Source organism: Hippocampus comes, unplaced genomic scaffold (assembly GCF_001891065.2).
Source record: "Hippocampus comes isolate QL1 unplaced genomic scaffold, H_comes_QL1_v1.1 scaffold29, whole genome shotgun sequence".
Lineage (NCBI taxonomy): Eukaryota > Metazoa > Chordata > Actinopteri > Syngnathiformes > Syngnathidae > Hippocampus > Hippocampus comes.
In genome coordinates, this window is record NW_017805820.1 from 2,998,028 (window position 1) to 3,016,324 (window position 18,297).

The window sequence follows — 18,297 nt, forward strand, 5'->3', positions numbered from 1 at the left end:
ATTATGTGCTTAACTTAAAACAACCGATTTTAGTGTGTGTGTGTGTGTGTGTGTGTGTGTGTGCGTGTGTGTGTGTGTGTGTTCATATATTTGGGTGGGATGTTTCATGTTTGGAAATTGTGACATTCGTAAAAGTTTTGCAATATACTCTCTGCATGTACTCAGTGTACTTCCTGTCGACGTAGCAGCCACGGTCTTACTCATCATCGTCGTCATGATCATCATCACTGCTGTTTGACCTTATTGAGACATAGAAAGTTGTCTGTACTGAGCATGTGTCTTACAGGGCCATATATGAGGCATTGTTTGCTTGATGTTAGACCACCTGAGAAGAGAGAGTGGGGAATTGGCCGATGGTCTAATGCAGTGTGTTTTAGTTGGAGAGAAATAGTACCAGTGTTATTTTTTTTTTTTTAAACTTAATACAACCACGAATACTCCGGTAGCAACTGAGGGAATAGTATCGTGGTATTCCAAAGATCCCCCCCCCCGCCTGTATGAAATAGGTCGGTTTTGTCACATTACTTGTTCCTTTTAAAAAAAACACCCACAGCTTTAACATCCGTTTTAGTCAGTTTTTAGCGTTTGGTTTTGACCACATTTTAATTTTAAAAAATGGAACAAAATATGCGGTCTTTGTTAGACCATATACAGGGGTGCATAAGTGGTGTGCAGGTGCACATACGTGCTGAAAATATTCTTGCGCTCTCCAGATTTGATTGGGTCAATGTGCATTTACATACCAAACATTTTCAGTGTGACAGCAGTCAGGCCAGTCTCCATTCAAAGTCAAGTCAGTTGCCATAATTATTTCCTTGGGCTAACTTAAAATAAAAAGCCTAATAATTGATTGATGTCCATGTCCAGTATTACCTGTTAGTAGATCTCGGACTCACCCAAAATCTGTGTTGGCTATTCATTTATCGTTTAACCGGTGAGTCCCGATTCAATGGGTTTTGAATGGTTTCCTAATTTAACTTTGGCCAAAAGAAAAAACGTCATAGTTCAAGAAATGAAAAATCTAGTTTGATCATAATGGCACTGCTAAATCAAGTGTACGTACTGTGATATTGCACTTTGTCTACACCTCATGTTGTCCAGAGCACTTAATCAAGCCTCATATTTACTTTTTCAAAAACATGTTGGAGTGTACATCAGTGCTGTAACGCAGCCACTTCAAGAAACAGAAAATGTTTCCTTTTTAGTTGAAAATAACTTACTTAAACCTCCAAGATCCTTCCTACACTGGCCAACGGCAGAACGCAGGGTGTTCTTTAGGACCAGTTTTTGGACCACCTGCTTACTAAATGCATATGTCAAGGGATAGTTTAAAAGCTTATTGTAAAGTCTAAACTCATGTGGAACAGATATTTGTGATCATGCAAAGAGAAAAAAAAACTGAGGGTTGAAAAGGCTTGAATACTTGATTCATGAGTGACTTAATCCACTTTTCCAGGAAATCAATTCATGCGTCTCCCCTGTCTGTGTTTTGTTGGGTGTTTCGTAACATTCTTGTTCAGTCAGCAGTTGGCAGAGCTCTCCATGAGAAATTGCCTTCTGTCATGGGTTTGGGGAAGTCAAGGGCAGCTCGAGTTTTGATTGCAGTGTTTTTGCCTGTGAAGGAAGCCCTTTGAATCTTTTTTGATGAAAGGCGCCCTTTCATCAAAATCAAAGTTTTTTTTCCCACGATTTACCAAATTAAGACTGTGACCTTTTCTAAGTGTATGCAGTTTGTGGACTGGTTGCAAATGTTCGATTAAAGGCAAACGGCTCTGATTTGAATTTGTTGTTGTGATGTAGGATTTTGGCTCATTATTCCAATACATGCCCATTTCGGGGTTGGTACATTCCCACTCAGGAACAAGGACTGACGGCGACTTTGCATCAGCTGCCAATCTCAGAGGAGTTCAGGAATAAACGATATTAAATTAAACAGTAGTTCGAAATGATTACTCAATTATTAAAATGGTAGTCAACTAATCTAATGGACGAATAGCCATTGATACATTTTGAGAGTAGGGGAAGTTGGGGGGGGGGGGTTGGTGTGTCTGTGTGCGTGTTATTAATATTATATATTTCTGTGCTAGTGTACACTGCACAAAAAACGTATTTAAATAATAAAATAAAATTAAATTAAAAAGCAGGTCACCTTTTATTCTACGATGGCGCGTGACCTGCATCACGGGAAGTTGTGAGTGGTCATCAGTATGCAGTTACAGCTTGTGATCAGAGCTGTTGCAATATATCTTTTTTTTTTTTTTTTAATGTTCTCATTCAAAGTTTGTTACATCTGCAATTCACCGATGACTGTTCTGACAAAGCATAGCCTCGTTACCAAATGTTATTAAGTACAATGAAAAAATATGATTTCAGGAGGAGCTTTGGGGTCTGGTCAAAACTTTGATTATTTAATGACAGGGGACATAAAGGAAAATTGACTTTTTCATTGCTGGTAAAAACAAATAGTTGGGTCTCTGGAGTGCTTGTCCTTTCATTCTGTAGACACAACCATGTACATATTTACTGTGCTTCCAACATATATTTCCAAAAATGTGTCTGTGTGCAAGCCTTTCTTAAATTGACCTCACTGTGGAATAGTGGTGTGCAAATTTACCGGTACATAATACCACCCCTGCAGTTTCACCGCCCAGCTAGCTTGGGGAGAAGATTTCCAATTTATGTTCACTCACATCTTCAACTTCTTGAAAAGATGCATCAACTCGAATGGTCAGCCAAGCTCCGCGAGTGAGCAGAGCAAGGATTGTTATTTGGTGATGTGACGGCTGCATGTGCCACATCCACGGGTCCAATCACTGTTAATCCCATGAGTGAAAATGCTTTCATGATGTTTTAGTCTTTATGAGCGTATGTATTTTGGAAGCAGGAAGCTTTCCAAAATAGTATGATCCGGTTGACTCGTCTAGACCCGTTACCTATGCCCCTGGTCATCTTGGTATCAAAAGCTAGTAACCTAAACCCGACCCCCATTAGGATGAATTCTAGAGGCTTAGAAATTGTGTGGAAGTGTGCTGTAATTCTTCATCCTTGGAGTATTTTGACTAAAGAACGTCACAGAGACATTATTTTTAAGACACCTGCCAACTGTTTGAAATTGTAAATAATAAAATGAAACATGCAACTCTCTATTAATAGGTGTCGGCTATTCTCCATATAGGTTTCCTGTCATTCTTTAGCAAAACGGACGTCTGTCATTAATGGATTGACAGGCCTTCAGTCAGTTTTGACGAAATGCCCACCTCTGTTAGTTGTGTGTTTTATGTGCAGACTTCCGACATTTGCTGCCTCCCTGCAAGTCCCCTTTTGCCTAGTACTCTGCAGTCAGACTGGAATTCAGAACTTGGCGTTGGTGTTGTGGGGATGCATAACAGATTGAGCCTCCAATGAAAGGTTTTCACACGAGTGTTGCACTACTCCATTTGGAACTTCACCGTCCTCCAGCACATTTTTCCACAGTGAGCCCTTTAAGCAGCAAGGCTTAACATGCACCTATGGCCATGGTCTTTCCCACGGGGTGCATGCAAGTTTCAAGCCTTATGAGCCTCTCCCTGCACTAAGCACAGCCCTAAATTTATCCCAACTCACAGTGACTAATATGGGCACAGGCTGGTTGAGGGGGTTCACTTATCTGCCTGCCATGTAGAGTGGCCCTTACATAGTGATGATTGTGTCTCTGACTGATTGACATGCCGCCCTGCCTCTATTCTTCAATGGCTGAAAAAATAAAAATCCAATGGAGACTCTTCCTAACTTATCCAGTATCTTAAATAGCCTTTTCACCTACCATGTCAAGTCCGCTTTATTTATATTAGAACAATTTACAACAGAATTTATCTTACGGTACTTAAAATGAAGCAGGTCGAGAACTGCCCTTGTCACAAAACAAAGAAAACAAACCCTGCATGAACATGCCATTTGGCACCTGAGGCAAGGAAACAGTTCAGTATTTAGTTCATCCATTACTCATTTTCCAACTTTTACTTCCACATTGCATTAGCCCCCACTAGACACCTGTAATGCGGTTAGAGGACCCTGTGTAAGTTCTCATAGCCTTCGATTCCACAACGTTCCTAATTTGCAAATGCAGGCGACCCATTTGAACTTCTGCAGCGTGTTGTGTCATCGCGAACCCACAAAAGCATTTTATGTACAGTAAGTGACTGACACGAACTGAATGCCATCTATCAATAGCCGACACTTTTAAAGGACCGGTCTGTTTTTAGCTTCCGTCCTTTAGCATACAACCCCACAACCTCTCCAATTCTCAAGCTAAGATTCCATTCTCCGTGCAGGGTTTGAAAGTGGGTGATTGTGCACGACGGGCACAGCCTTCCGTTTACCACTCGCAGTGAAGGATGTATTCCTGATGATGACAGTGTACCATAGCATAGCTTTGCATTGCTGTGGAATTGAATATATTGACCAAATTGGAAGACGTGCGGAATGCGCAAAAGAGGATGTGATGCAGGGGGGAGTGAGAGGAAACAGCTGGATCAAGGGTTGGCTAAGTTGCGGGAAATGAACACTGCACATGGCTGTCGTTTTGTGTTTTTCTTTCTCGGCCTTGTCCGTCCATCGCAATTGCATGCTATACATCCGTGGTCTCAGCAAAACTCAGGAAGGAAGATTGAATGGCTGGAGGACCGAAGCGATTAAGTTACTGAGGAATAAGCGGGATGGTAGGCTGCCTAAAAACTCGGTTTTACACAAGTGGAAGCGTTTGAAATAGACCCGCTCGAGAACCCTTTGAACTCTGCATACTAGGTTCAGTGAGTGTAAAGTAGAAACAAGAAATCATCGCTGGTAAACCAAACCATTAGTACCTGCGAAAGGTTTTGACTTTTTATGTTGACATTGTGTGTGAGTTGTGGTGTTTCAACACGTTTCAAGTGTCAGTTCCTCATCTTCCTTACAAACCCCAGTGGCGATGAAACCACCCGTATTTCCGGTCACTAGAACAGGTTTACCAAGTTTCTCTATATTCTCTCTCTGGTTCCTTTTTTTTTCTTCCTACTGTACTGGTCGTGAGTCACAAAATCAGGTTCTCGAATAATCTGATGACATCCATGGCAAGAGCTCTTTCAAAATTCCGCACAGTATGCTTTGCCCTATCATATAGTAAGATATCAAACAAATGCTTAGGGGTAAAGATAAGAAAACCTTGATCTGTCTCACAATGGAGAAATTCCCAATTTACAGCAGCAAAATAATGAAAGGGAGACGTAGAAGAACAAAAAGTATTTAAAAAAATATAAATGATCATGATTGATGCGGTGCAAACAACAGGGGCATGCATACCACTCTGTTACGCCCCCTTTCCTTTTAACAACACTCACTAAACGTTTTGGAACTGAGGACACTAATTGTTGAAGCTTTGTGGGTGGAATTCCTTCCCAGTCTTGCCTGAACTTCAATTGCTAAACAATTGTTGAATTTAACGCTTCATAATGTGGCACACATGGGTGACTTGTATGGGCTCCTGGCAGGCCAGTATAATCCTCACACTCTTCAACAACGAAGCCTTGCTGTGCTTTGGGATTGTTTCGCTGAAATATGCAGGGCCATCCATGAAAAAGACTTGGACTGGGAGCATATGTTGCTCCCACCCAACCAAAACATGGATGTACCTTTCAGCATTCCCATGCAATGGCTACTCACGCAACCCCATGCCATCACAGATGCTAGCTTTTCAACTTTATGCTGACAACAATCCGGTTGGTCCCCTTTCCTCTTTGGACTAGAGGACACAACATCCACCATGACCAAAAACAATTTGAAATGTGGACTCGTCAGACCACAGCACGCTTTTTCCACTTTTGGTAAAGTTCTTTGTGAGTTTTTGATGCTGTGAGAGATCGGCATTCAATGTCGTTTTTCAGCCTTTGCTGCTTGCGTGAAAAGTTTTTGCGATTGACAAAATACATCTCTCTGAATCTTTTGATGATATCATAGAATGTCAGTGATGACATCACAATTTTCCTTGCAATTAAAGAAACATTGTTCTTAAACGATTGGACTTTTTGCTCACGCAGATGCTGACAAAGTAGTCTACCTCACGTCATCCTTTCATGTGAACAAATGAGCCCTTCGGGGACGCTCCTTTTATATCCCTTCATGACACTCCACTATTTCAACCTGATCTGAGCGTTCCTCAACTTTCCGAGTCTTTTTTTTTTTTTTGCCCCTGTCCCAGCTTTTTTGAGACCTGTTGCAGGCATCAAATTCAAAATGAGAGAACATTTGATCTTGACCGCGTTATAAGTGTTAAAAATAACAATGGAATTTATTTTGAGTTTGGGCCCCATCTGGATGGTGATTACGACTGACAGCAGTCTCCGTGAGTTGTAGTTGTGGCTTTTCTGCAAAGCTGTACGCGCGTTCATTACCTTGAGGTGTGCAAATTGCTCAAACATGTTTGGTCAAGTGGTTGTTATTCAAGTGTCATTTGACTCTGTCGTTATTGGCTGATGAATCTTTAAGGTGAGCGGGCAACATGGTGCCTCTTAACAAAAAAAGAGAACTGTTCCTGACACTTCCATGCTCCGCATAGAACACACCCTCTGTCTTTTGTCTCCCAAAACACTGTTCTCACTTTTATAACGTACAGTATCGCCCTCAAAGCAGTGACCTCGGTCATGCTTAATACGATTAAGTGTTCAAAAGGGGAACAGAAGATCAACTTTGGTCCAGAGATTTGGGTGCTGGCCAACGTTTATCCCTATCAAACATTGCGGAGGAGGGGGGGCCTGGCTTCATCTTCCCTCTCAGACCCTCTGTCTCCTCCCAGTCCCGCTATTCCTCTTTGCTCACAGCTGCTACAGTGAATGCGTTCAGTGTGTGTAATCCAGCTGTGTGGAGGAGCAGAGAACATTGTGTTCTGAGTTCACATTTTAGCTTGTTTTTGTTCTGATTTGGGGTGAATCCTGCCAAGTCAGCATGAATCAAGAGCTGTGACAATGACATCATTGTTGGGACCACACCACTCAGACATGTGACAATAAACTCAATGACATAAATTGATTAAACAATTGATATCTTAGCTCTTTTTTTAGCAGTCTCATCTTAGTTACCAGCAAGTATTAAAATGGCTGACAACATAGTTTGCTTGTTAAATGGAGAAATTGTGTGTGCATGTGCGTGTCCATGTGTGTGTCCGTCCATCCATTCATCCATCCAGTGCTTGAAGTGTATGACCACTTTTTACCTTCTCTTACAGTATCAGCGAGAGCTTCCTCACTGTAAAAGGAGCAGCCCTTTTCCTCCCGAGAGGAAATAGTCCCACGCCAAGCTCTGGACCTCACATCAGCCAGCGCTGGAACAAGCACACAGGTTAAAGATATACATAAACAGCATTAACAATGACCTCCTTCTCATTAGCTCTCATAGCCTTATTTAGAACCTTACTGTTGGTTCCTGGGGGCTATTTGCTGCTGGATGATGAAAATCCATGTGCTACATAATGTTAAAAAAATAATAATAATAAATAAAATTAAATTGGTGTAGGATGTGGCAAAACTGTAAACATTAAAACGTTTCTCAAAATGCCACCATATTTTGAAACAAAGAAGGCTCACTGCAGTATTTCCAGATGGACAAAATGAAGACAGTGTAGCTGAAATTTGCCCAAGGCAAAATGACACAGTATTATGGTTCTGATGTTTACGTTAAACTGTCAAGAATGCCCGGATAAACCAAGACTAAATGCATCTGGTTTTTGCTAGGAGATCTCCAGAAACATCTTCAGACTATGTTCACTGTGCTGCGGCCGGAAGACACAATCCGACTGGTGAGTATAAGTGAGACACACTAACATACTTTGCTGCAACACCTGCAACGTGGCAAACGAAACTGGAGTAGAAGCATGTAGCATGAATTCAAGTATAAAATGTGTTCAATTCTACATAAACCTGCCACGAGTGATTGGTGGACTTGTGCAATTGCCCACTGATGGATTCAACAAACAATAAAATGAAATACATTAAAATCAAGTCTATTTATTCTCTTGGTCAGTCCACCTGTGTGGGTGTTATTTTTACAAAGTATTGACCGATCTAAAGTTTTGGCAATGACTTTCGCTCTTCGGCGATATTTGAAAAAACATTTTTGAGTCTCCTGAAAAGTGATGATTTTGGAGGTACAAAGATTCCACCCGTATGTTTGCATTCATACCTATACAGTTTAAAGACATAAACACATATTCAAATACTGTGTATAATTTAGGGTGACTGTGATCGAATAGCTAATGTACGTAATGAATAAGGTTTGGATTGAATTGATCACAACAATTTTGTAACCAATCGCATCCTGGGGGGGTGCACATTTTAGCTACTATGCTACTACCGATTGTAAGCATTGTTGCGTTTCACTTCTCATTTTAGGATAAACGCACAGCTTGTGTTAAACGGGGCAAGAACATGACGAAAGTGCTAATCACATACATAAAGAAGTCTGATTCATTTTTTAAAAAAAATGTCTTTTTCTCTTCCTGATCTGTCAAGGCTGTGCGTCTGGAGAGTTCCTACGCTCAGGTAACCCGCTACATGGTGGTGGTCTCCACCAATGGTAGGCAGGACACAGAGGAATGCATCGTTCTTGGAATGGACTTCTATTCCTCTGACAGGTTAGCACAAAAATCGCGATAGAGGGTTCCCGCCCTTTGCAAATGAGCAGTGAAAAAGCATGTTTTTTGTTTGTTTTTTGGGAATCAAAATTCCAATGAAAACATAGAAGCTATCGTATTTTCCGCTCTATAAGGTGCATCTAAAAGCATTCCACTTTCTTAAACGCCAATGGTGCGCCTTATAATCCGATGCGCCTTATAAATGGATCAGCATTCTGATTTCTTGGCGGTAGTATTTTATACTTATACATGAAAACAGTTTTAAAATAGGAGATTCATTGAAGCTATGCCTTATACTCCAAAGCGCCTTATAGTGCGGAAAATACGGTACTCTTCTCTTCTAATACGTGGAACCATTTTCTCTGATATTTGACATGCTGAATGTCCCCGATAGCTGCTGTACAGTGGGCCTGGTTTTGCCTCTGTGGAGTGACACTCTGATCCACTTGGATGGCGATGGGTACGTCCCGGTTTACACCTTGAGCTGGAAGTTGTCCGTATTTCTGAAACTGTGCCTCTTTCCCTCTGCAGAGGTTTCAGCGTGTCCACTGTGAATCGAGTTCATGTTTTCAAGCCAGTCTCAGTCCAGGCGATGTGGTAAGCATCATTTTAGTCTTTGCTCTGAATACGTGTTTATGGCTATAAGGATTTTCACCGCGAACATAAGAAAGTAGTGAGAGCTTTCTATATGTGGTTTCATGCTTTCGTTCCTTGTTTTGTTGTTAATTCAGAAATGTGTTCTGTCACCTCTGTACACTTTCCACACACGACTCTGCAGTCTGGTCCCGCCCATTCAGCACATCTCCCTGGTTAAGATGCCACATAATGACCTTTTGAAGAAGCTCCATATTGATTGGGAAGCTTTGCTTTTGTTTCCCCCATCAGGTCGGCTCTTCAGTCACTCCACAAAGCGTGCGATGTTGCCCGCTGCCACAATTACTACCCAGGCAGTCTGTTCCTGACATGGGTCAGCTATTATCAGAGCAGGATCTCCTCCAACCAGTTCTGCATCAACGAATGGAACGCCATGCAGGATGTTGAGTCACATCGTGCCAATTCACCTGTTCTCTTTACCGATCTGTGAGTAGAAGAGTAACTTACGTTCATAAAATTTTCCACCATTTAAAATAATTAGCCTTTTTTCCACTGGGCCGTTCACGCTTGCGTATTATTCAGCACTGAGTGTTCACGAACTAAATTTACTACAGTTAGAAAACAATTAAGCGAAAACATCTCTCTTACGTGTATGTTTACTGAAAACCACCTCCAGGCAGGGTATGTCCTCAGTCAGACATCACGTCTCAGAGAATTGCTTAACTACTTCTCACATTCAGGTTCGTTGCTCAATTTTCCACAGAACACTGAGCAAGAGCGTCCACGTGTTTGCTATGAACCTTCGGGTAACGGAAAGGCGTCATAGACGAAGACCAAATAAACGGGCACGTGGGCTAAGCTATCGACACTTAAACTCGTTGGCAAACTCGATGACAAAGTTGTCAACAGTCCCATAAGGTTTTATGGCTTTACTAATGCCAAAGAAAGTCCCCTCCATTCTGCCTAGTCATGTAGTCATGTGCGTCCCATTACGTATTTGGATCGTGTGTGTGTTTCTCACCGAGATTCTGGAGTGTCCAGAATAACTGAGCCATTCGCTGTCTTGATTTACATTTGGAAAAGTAGAGTCCAGACACAGATCAGTAGAGCAACACTGGAGAGACAGAAGCAGGTGGCGGGCAAGTACATTTACACGTTCAACGGCAGCGGATGATTTAAATAGATCTCTTCTGTTCGGACACGACGTAGCTGCCCCATCCCCCCACCCCAAACCACCCAAAAAAAAACAAAAAAACACAGGTACAGGCTGCCCTTCTGGGAACATGAACACGTCACTCTTTCCCAGCAAGGGTTGTTTGTTTTCGATTGGACTTCATAAGGTGGCCACCCATGTTTTATGACCACTAAACACACACACTCAAACACAAACGCACACATCAATCTGGTATCTAAGCACAAACTCCCCAGTGATATTCTGCTGTTTTCATGTCACTGAAAGTGAAGTCAACCGAGGCAGAGAATGGGTTGTCTTTTATCATCACCAGTAATCGTGTTGTCATACATATGTAAATGAATTTTCGGGCGGCGGGGGCGGGTGTCTGTATTCAAGTGCCCTCAGGCTGTCTGTGGTTGTGCCAGGCAGAGCTTTTGAAGGGTTCAGTCAAGGCGGTATGCGATGTCTTTGTTGGCAAAGGAGAATAGCCATTCTCAAGCCGGAGAAATTACTCCGCAGCGCTCAAGAACACGTCTTGCACTCAAATAAACAAGCCTACTGACTCGGCATTTTACAGCACGTCCTCAGCTTGACCCAATTCTTTGGCGCAAGGAACTTTGAAGAAGGTAAATTGGCCATTTGAAATCATCAGTTCAATGGCGAAATGTCTAAAATGGCACCGGACAAGATTGCAGGAGTGTTCTACCAGGAAACGTTGTCGTGTCTGACACTCACATTTTCTCTTCCCACTCCACTTTCGGAGAATTGGACAAAGCGCTCATTCTTTTGTGGAAATAAGCCATCTCATTGGCACTCAAACAATTCAGTGAACGGACGCCATGACACTTCTTTTTATGCTTGTGCATGTTGAAGAGATTGTGTGATTTAATTATTTAAATACATGTGTGTTTATTTTTTTTTTTTTCACAGGCCCACAGAAAGGGAGCGCACGGAGAGACTTATCAAGATGCGCCTCAGGGAGATCATGATGCAGAAGGACTTGGAGAATGTTACCAGCAAAGAGGTGAGAAGCGAGAGATCACATGTCCCGTATTTGCAGGTGCAGCACACCGACTTTTCGTCTCCTTGTATAGTTCAGTTCAACTCGCCGCAATGAGGTTTTGAGCAGTCACCCCCGACTACACTACGGACATAATGTAGAATGCGTTTAAACAGTGCTTAAGTATGGGTTAGACCGACTGTACATTTGTGGGAATATTTTTGCTGTAGGGCATAGCAGGCCATCGAAAATGGTGATTTTGAACAGGAACTCAAGATTTTCTCGCACATTTGGTCAAGTGTACGCTTTTATTTTGACCGCTTGGTGTGCCGTATTTTATTTGACTAGATCCGCACAGAGCTGGAGATGCACATGGTCTGCAATCTGAGGGAGTTTAAGGAGTTCATAGACAATGAGATGATTGTGATCCTTGGACAAATGGACAGCCCCACAGAGATCTTTGAACATGTTTACCTGGTAAGAACCCCCAAAGCCTTTTTTGTTATTCTTTTACCATGACTCTGGCTGCCGTTGCATCATCTTCTAGTTAATGATTAATAAGACTTGGCTCACTTCGAGGTCGTCACAGCGACTGTGTCAAATAAGAGCTTGTCGCACAACATCCGATAGCTTAATATTGACAAGAGCCGTGCTGTCTCCAGGGCTCCGAGTGGAACGCTTCCAACCTGGAGGAGCTGCAAAACAGCGGGTAAGACATCTGTCCCCACTGTCACTCGGAGCACACACAAGCTCGGAATTTCACCCAAAAACAACATCAGTTCTTTAAATATATTTCTTCTTTTTTTCTCTCAATTTTACATAAATTCTTTGCAGTCTTCATCCCACAGCATTAATTTGTTGGAACGATGCAAATAATATATTTACATATATTAAGCCGTGTTGGGCCACTATAAGCCAAGTTGCATTGGCCCTTCCAGAACTTGCTCTGGCCCTGATTTTAAACAATACATCACACAATTCAGAATTATACATTCTGGCTTACCTGTGCATGAACTAGTGAGGCGTATAGTCTCAGTGGCTAAAATCGGTTCAATTGGTACATATTTAAAAAAAATAAAAATAAATACTATTTAATGCCATATCTTGATATATAAAAAACTAGAATGATTGAGTTTGATTTTCAGATTCAAATTCTTTTTTACATCCTTATATCTAAGGCCCACCCGTGGATGACATTATGACACGTGTAGATGCAGTGTCTAAAATGCATGCGAGTACCTAGTGCAATGCGGGGGTAAAAAAAGCAAAGATGATTGATCTTTTTTTTGGGGGGGGGGATAAAACTTCAGGTATAAAAGATAGTAAAAAAGCAAAAATGCAAAAATGTGTTGATGTCATCACATTTATTTCTGAAATTTGGACTGGTGGCCCGGTCGGTCAGCTTTGGGTGGCGCAACACAGTCATGCGGTAGCCCCGGGCTCTCGGGTCACTGTTAATGTCGGAACCTGCCCTGCTACACTTTCTAAGTGGTTGCAAAGATTCAAGAAAGAGAAAACAAAGCAGGAAGCTGAACGTCACACATGTTCAATGAATAAGAGCAACATTTCCATAATTGCATTCGATTTATCTATCAATAGTTTATTGGTTGTGTGGCATTTACAAAGCGTTGGACAGAGAATATGAATTGATGATGAGATTTAAAGGTTATCTTCCCATTGCTTGTCTAGCGTCCGCTACATCCTTAATGTGACGAGAGAGATAGACAACTTCTTCCCGGGTATGTTTGAGTACCACAACATCCGGGTGTACGACGAGGAGGCCACCAACCTGCTGGAGTACTGGAACGAAACTTACAAGTTCATTAGCAAAGCCAAGTAAGCCAGCCATCATGCACACACAAATACACACACTCGCTTTTCCCCCCAGCTGCTGCCTAAAAACGACAATGTTCTTTTCTCTCCTAGGAAAGCCGGTGCCAAGTGTCTCGTTCACTGTAAGATGGGCGTGAGCCGCTCGGCATCGACTGTCATCGCCTACGCGATGAAGGAGTACGGCTGGTCGCTGGACGCCGCTTTTGAATATGTGAAGGAGAGACGAGCCGTCACCAAACCGAACCCTTCCTTCATGAAGCAGCTGGAAGAATATCAGGGAATCCTGCTCGCCAGGTGGGATTTTGATGAAAATTCCTGCGAGTAATCTGTATCGGTGCTCACATTTATTTACTCTGAATTTTTTTTTTTTTTCTGTCCTTTCCCAGCAAACAGAGGCATAATAAACTATGGCGCTCTCACTCAGATAGCGATCTGTCAGATCGCCCAGAATTATGTAAATCCTCATCTCACTCCCTGGGACGCTCCGACTCCCAGAGCAACAACAATAATTCCTCCCCTGCCTTGCATCACTTTCTGGGTGTGGCTGTGCTCCAAGCTCTGGTTTCAGAACCTGATGACGCCCGCACATCAACCTCTGACCTCCGCATGCACTGCAACGATGCCTGCGACTTGCCAATTGAGGTGGCGGTCGAAACGGCTTGCGACGACGCCCTCCCGCCCCCCTCGCCACAACAGCACGCGGCCGCGCTCATCCCAGAGGAAAAAAATGCAGCGGAGGCGGTCATCTCAGCTCCCGCCATCATTCCCGAGCTTCCCCCCTCGCTCCACATCCTCCCCCCAACTCCTGAAGTCCAGCGTGCTCACAAGGCTCAGACAACACCGATGGCCAACACAGAGAACAAACCGCTGGAACTGTTCCTTCACTTCCCCGAGCAAAGCAGCTCTGCGAACCTTTCTCCCATCACGGCGATGTCCTCAGACACCTCAGAACAGTCGCCATCAGATTTGCAGAGTGAGAAACTCAGCCCGCCCAGCCGGGTCGGCAACATCCCTCTGCTTTCCTCAACCGGGCACAGCGACGACAACAACAACCCCAGCGAGTTTCACGACGACGACGACGACGAAGTGGACGGCCGCAGTGAAGCAGACGGCTCATCGTCCAACCACAGCTCCGATAGCATCGACTTCTTCAGCGCCAGGGAGAAGTTTCTGGGCTTAGCCCAGGAAGACAGAACGCAGACGCTATCAGAGCAAAAGACCACCTCCCTGGACGGCGATGAGAACAGAGTAACTGAGGAAGATGAGGAGAGTGAACACAGCAGAAGTCAGGTGACAATCCGTTTTTATTTTTCCTGTCTCCAAACAGTAATATCGGTTAGAAATTTTATGTGTCTCCATACAGTCGTATCACCTGTTTTTATTTTCAGCCGTCTCTATACAGTAATATAGGTTTATAGTTTAAAAAAAAAAGGTGGGTGGGTATTTTCTTGCATCATTACACCGTAGTGGAGGGTTGAAGAAAAAGAATCAGCTCATTTTCATTCTCTCTCTCTAGCAGTATATGTTGAAAGTAGGTTGGGTGCACTTCAAGGTTTTTTCGTCCACATTTCTAGAGCCCCTCATTACATGCGCCATCCAACCAGCCACCCTAAAAACACATACTGTAAAAACAGGGTCATAACAACAAGGCTTTGAAGCCTGAGAATAGCAAACGTTTGGTCACGAGTCTCCAAGTGGCCGTTTTTCAAAACTAAAATATTATCGTTTAAACCTTTCTGTGCAAAGACGTAAGCATCATGTTTTGAAGGTGCTTTCCTGGCCTTGAAAACAGATCTTTTTGGAAAATGGACTTGTGTCCTGTCCGTCATTTTCGAAAAAACCTATTAAAACTCATTCAGTACTAGCCAATTCTGGACCAAGTCTGAAAAGACGTTTAAAAACGTCTTTGGGAGTGAATGAGTTCAATTAGTTTCGTTGTATTGTCATTGCATAAAAACACAATGAAATTGCACATGCCCCACCCCCACCCAAACCTCCACATAAAAACCACAGCAACATTCAATCATCAGCAACCACACAAAATGTAACATAACATTGAAAATTGCTTCGATGAAAATGTATTAAAGTGCAGTCATCTTTGTGGGCAATAGGCACATTTCAAAAAAGATTCATTTCCCCACATATGGAATGTGCTGGTGACGATGATGTATGATGGTGATTCAGAGAGCGAATGGCTTGCTGTTGATGAATCTGGTGGTGTGCGATGTAATTCATCTGTATCGCCTTCCTGAGGGCGAAAGAGTGAAAAGGTGATGACTGAGGTGAGAAGTGTCTGTACTGATGGTCCCTGGCTCTCGTGGAATAACGGCTATTGGCAATGTCACGTAATGGTGGAAGGGAATGACTTTTTCTGCAGTTTTCACAAGTCTCGGTAGTGTGTTTTTTTTTTTTTTTCCCGCAACAGAGCAGTTTGCATACGGTGACGTAATACAGTTTGTTGAAAATGCTTTCGACAGTAGAGTGGTAAAAGTCTACCAGGAGACTGTCTGTAATTCCTAACCTTTTTTTAAAAATTTGTTTTTCACAATGCGCAATTTAGAAATCAAAGATGAATGAATGACCTTTTTTTATGTATTCTCCGTGCCACCTTTTTCCTCTTATAGTACCAGTACAGTAACAGCCTTGTTACAGCTAGCAGAAGGTGCTTCCACTTCTTAAATTAAAGTTTAATTTTTCTTCGTGGTCAGCAGAGGCTTCCTCCACTTCTAATCAAAGCTGCCTCGCTCATTTGCTCAGTAAGTCATTAAATACCTCTTTGGGAAACTCGAAATCTTACATGAAATTGCTCTCTCATCCAGAAAAAAAAAAAACAAGACAAAAGACGATAAATGGCCTAATTTGTTACAAACCACACACAAAAAATATAATCGTTAAGTGTTGCATCTAGAATCAAAATGAATTAAAAATGGAGTTTTGAGGGCTTTCAATCGGCTAAAAGTGTCCACTATAGCGCCAAAAGGTTCAATTTGTTGTCAACAGAATATTATTGATATATTTAAAGAGCTACAAAATGATACCAAAATCCATACTCCTTTGAAATATGATTACATTTTTACTAACACACCTAAAATTGTTTAAAAAAAAAAAAAAAGGCAGTGTGGTGCACATAAACGACCAGTATCGAGCCCGGAGGGTTAAAAACACAACACATCGAATGACTTACATGTGTTGACTTGTGCCACGAAGCGCCAGAAAACATGACGTGTTCACTTTTGGATCAAACCTGACTGGACGAGAAGCAAATGTCTTCTCAACAAAGTGGCCTCCCCTACCGGCCTGACATTTACTCGGTGGTTGTGATGTCAACTCACAAGCCGGATGTTTTCTTCTCTCTTTCCCGCAGTCTGAGGTTAGCGATGACAAGCTCAGCCCCGACAGTCCGCATCAGCCTCATCACGACAACGGAATATCAGTCCGCCATATCGTCACTGAAATCGAAGCCATATGTCACCCGACGACTTCCTTAACTCCTCCCGCCCCCTCCTCCCCGTCGCCCGTCCCTCCACCCTCGCACGGCCTTCCGCTCGTCCGGTCGGATCCTCTTGAGGGGGCGGAGCCCAAAATCCAGTCGCGGCCGACGTCCCCCTCGCCACCGCCGTGTGACCTGCCTGCCGGCTCCGTGCGACGGGCCACCGAGCAGCTGGAGCAGAAGTTGAGGCAGGAAATGGAGATGGCGGCGGCGCAGCGCTCCCCGCTGCCTTCGCCGTGCGGCGAACACCCTCCTGTCCAATCCTCCGACCATCCGAGCTGCTCCAAGGGCAAGACCACCGCCGAGGAACTGAACAGCTCAGAAACAGCCAACCTCCAAAACACCTCGATCAGCCACATGTTTGGTGCTCCACTACATCCTCTAAGCCATATAAGATATGATACGCAAACAGTCGATTCATGTCTACATACCTCAGCCCAATCCCAAAGAGACAGCGGGCTCCAAATGAGTCTGGACGGTGTCACAATCCAGGAGTCGAACCCCGATGAGAACTTCGAGTCCCTCAGTGTGCGAAGGAGTTGCGATCCTGACTGCGCCGACCAGAAGCGTCTGGCGCGCGGCAGCCAGGAGCTGGAGAGGATTCGCCAAACGTTGAGAGAACTGCAGGCGTTCCTCCACGAGGGCGGCGGCCTGGAGGTGCCGGACACGGGGCCGCCTCACCTCATGAAAGCGGAGCTCCGCGCCGACCCGGATGCAGCCCGGCAGCTCAGACAAGACAGGAAGAGTCTCCCCGAGCAGGCGGGATGGCACCGCGCCAACGAGCTTGAGGCTCGCATCCGCCAAGCGGGCCTCACCCCGCCTTCTCTTATGAAGAGATCGGCCTCCTTGGCTAAACTGGACTGCCTGGAATTGTCAGCGAATGACCTCAGCGACCTTGACCTGAGGCTGCACGCCCGGGCGGCGGCGGCGGCAGGGCACTCCCGCCGCTCTTTCCCCACCTCACCATCCCACTTGGACGACACATGGAAGAAGCAGAAAGTTCTCACGCGGAACTATAGCCCCCAAAAGACACGTTTGTCCCCCGAAGACCTCTCGCTGTCCCGCTCCCCTGAGAGGAGCGAGCGGGAAGAGACAGAGGGCGGCGGGGATGGCTCGCTCACGACGTCGTCACGGCAACAGGGTAGGGCTCACTCTTCCAGACGTTTGCGGAAAGTCAGCGAGAGAAAGCAGCGCGCGGCCACCGCCACGTTGCTTTACAACACCATGTGACCTCACTGGAACGCACACGAGTGGACTCGGCACCGTGTGCCAACGGAATGTGTGACAGGTGTGTTTGCAATGAAATGACGACTGCGTGTGTGGGAAATCGTTCGTGACATGACTCGATGGATCGCCATTTGAGCATTTATTCGATATCTTAAAGGCCATGTACTCTAGTGCACTCTGTCCTCAGGAGCAAGACAATTCGGCTCACTCGTAGAACAACTGGGGCACTAGCACATACTTTTTCTTTTGGTGCGCACTGGTTCTTCCAATCGTGCGAACGGACGGATGGATGAAGACAACCTTGAACTGAATATCGATGATTGAATAAAAGCTTCAGTGGC

General features: G+C 44.1%; 1 protein-coding gene across 2 annotated transcripts in view; it reads left to right on the forward strand.

The window, feature by feature from the left end:
* Positions 1-18,297, forward strand: part of ssh2a (slingshot protein phosphatase 2a) — a 30,873-nt gene extending 12,576 nt beyond the window's left edge. For both annotated transcript variants that reach the window (XM_019885853.1, XM_019885852.1), the window contains 13 exons: positions 7,235-7,347; positions 7,740-7,804; positions 8,517-8,638; positions 9,033-9,098; positions 9,170-9,235; positions 9,524-9,718; positions 11,337-11,430; positions 11,755-11,883; positions 12,069-12,115; positions 13,096-13,242; positions 13,333-13,533; positions 13,626-14,529; positions 16,604-18,297. In XM_019885853.1, the coding sequence (XP_019741412.1) occupies positions 7,235-7,347; positions 7,740-7,804; positions 8,517-8,638; positions 9,033-9,098; positions 9,170-9,235; positions 9,524-9,718; positions 11,337-11,430; positions 11,755-11,883; positions 12,069-12,115; positions 13,096-13,242; positions 13,333-13,533; positions 13,626-14,529; positions 16,604-17,959 (3,505 nt within the window). In that variant the 3' untranslated portion in view covers positions 17,960-18,297. The remainder of the gene's footprint in view (positions 1-7,234; positions 7,348-7,739; positions 7,805-8,516; positions 8,639-9,032; positions 9,099-9,169; positions 9,236-9,523; positions 9,719-11,336; positions 11,431-11,754; positions 11,884-12,068; positions 12,116-13,095; positions 13,243-13,332; positions 13,534-13,625; positions 14,530-16,603) is intronic.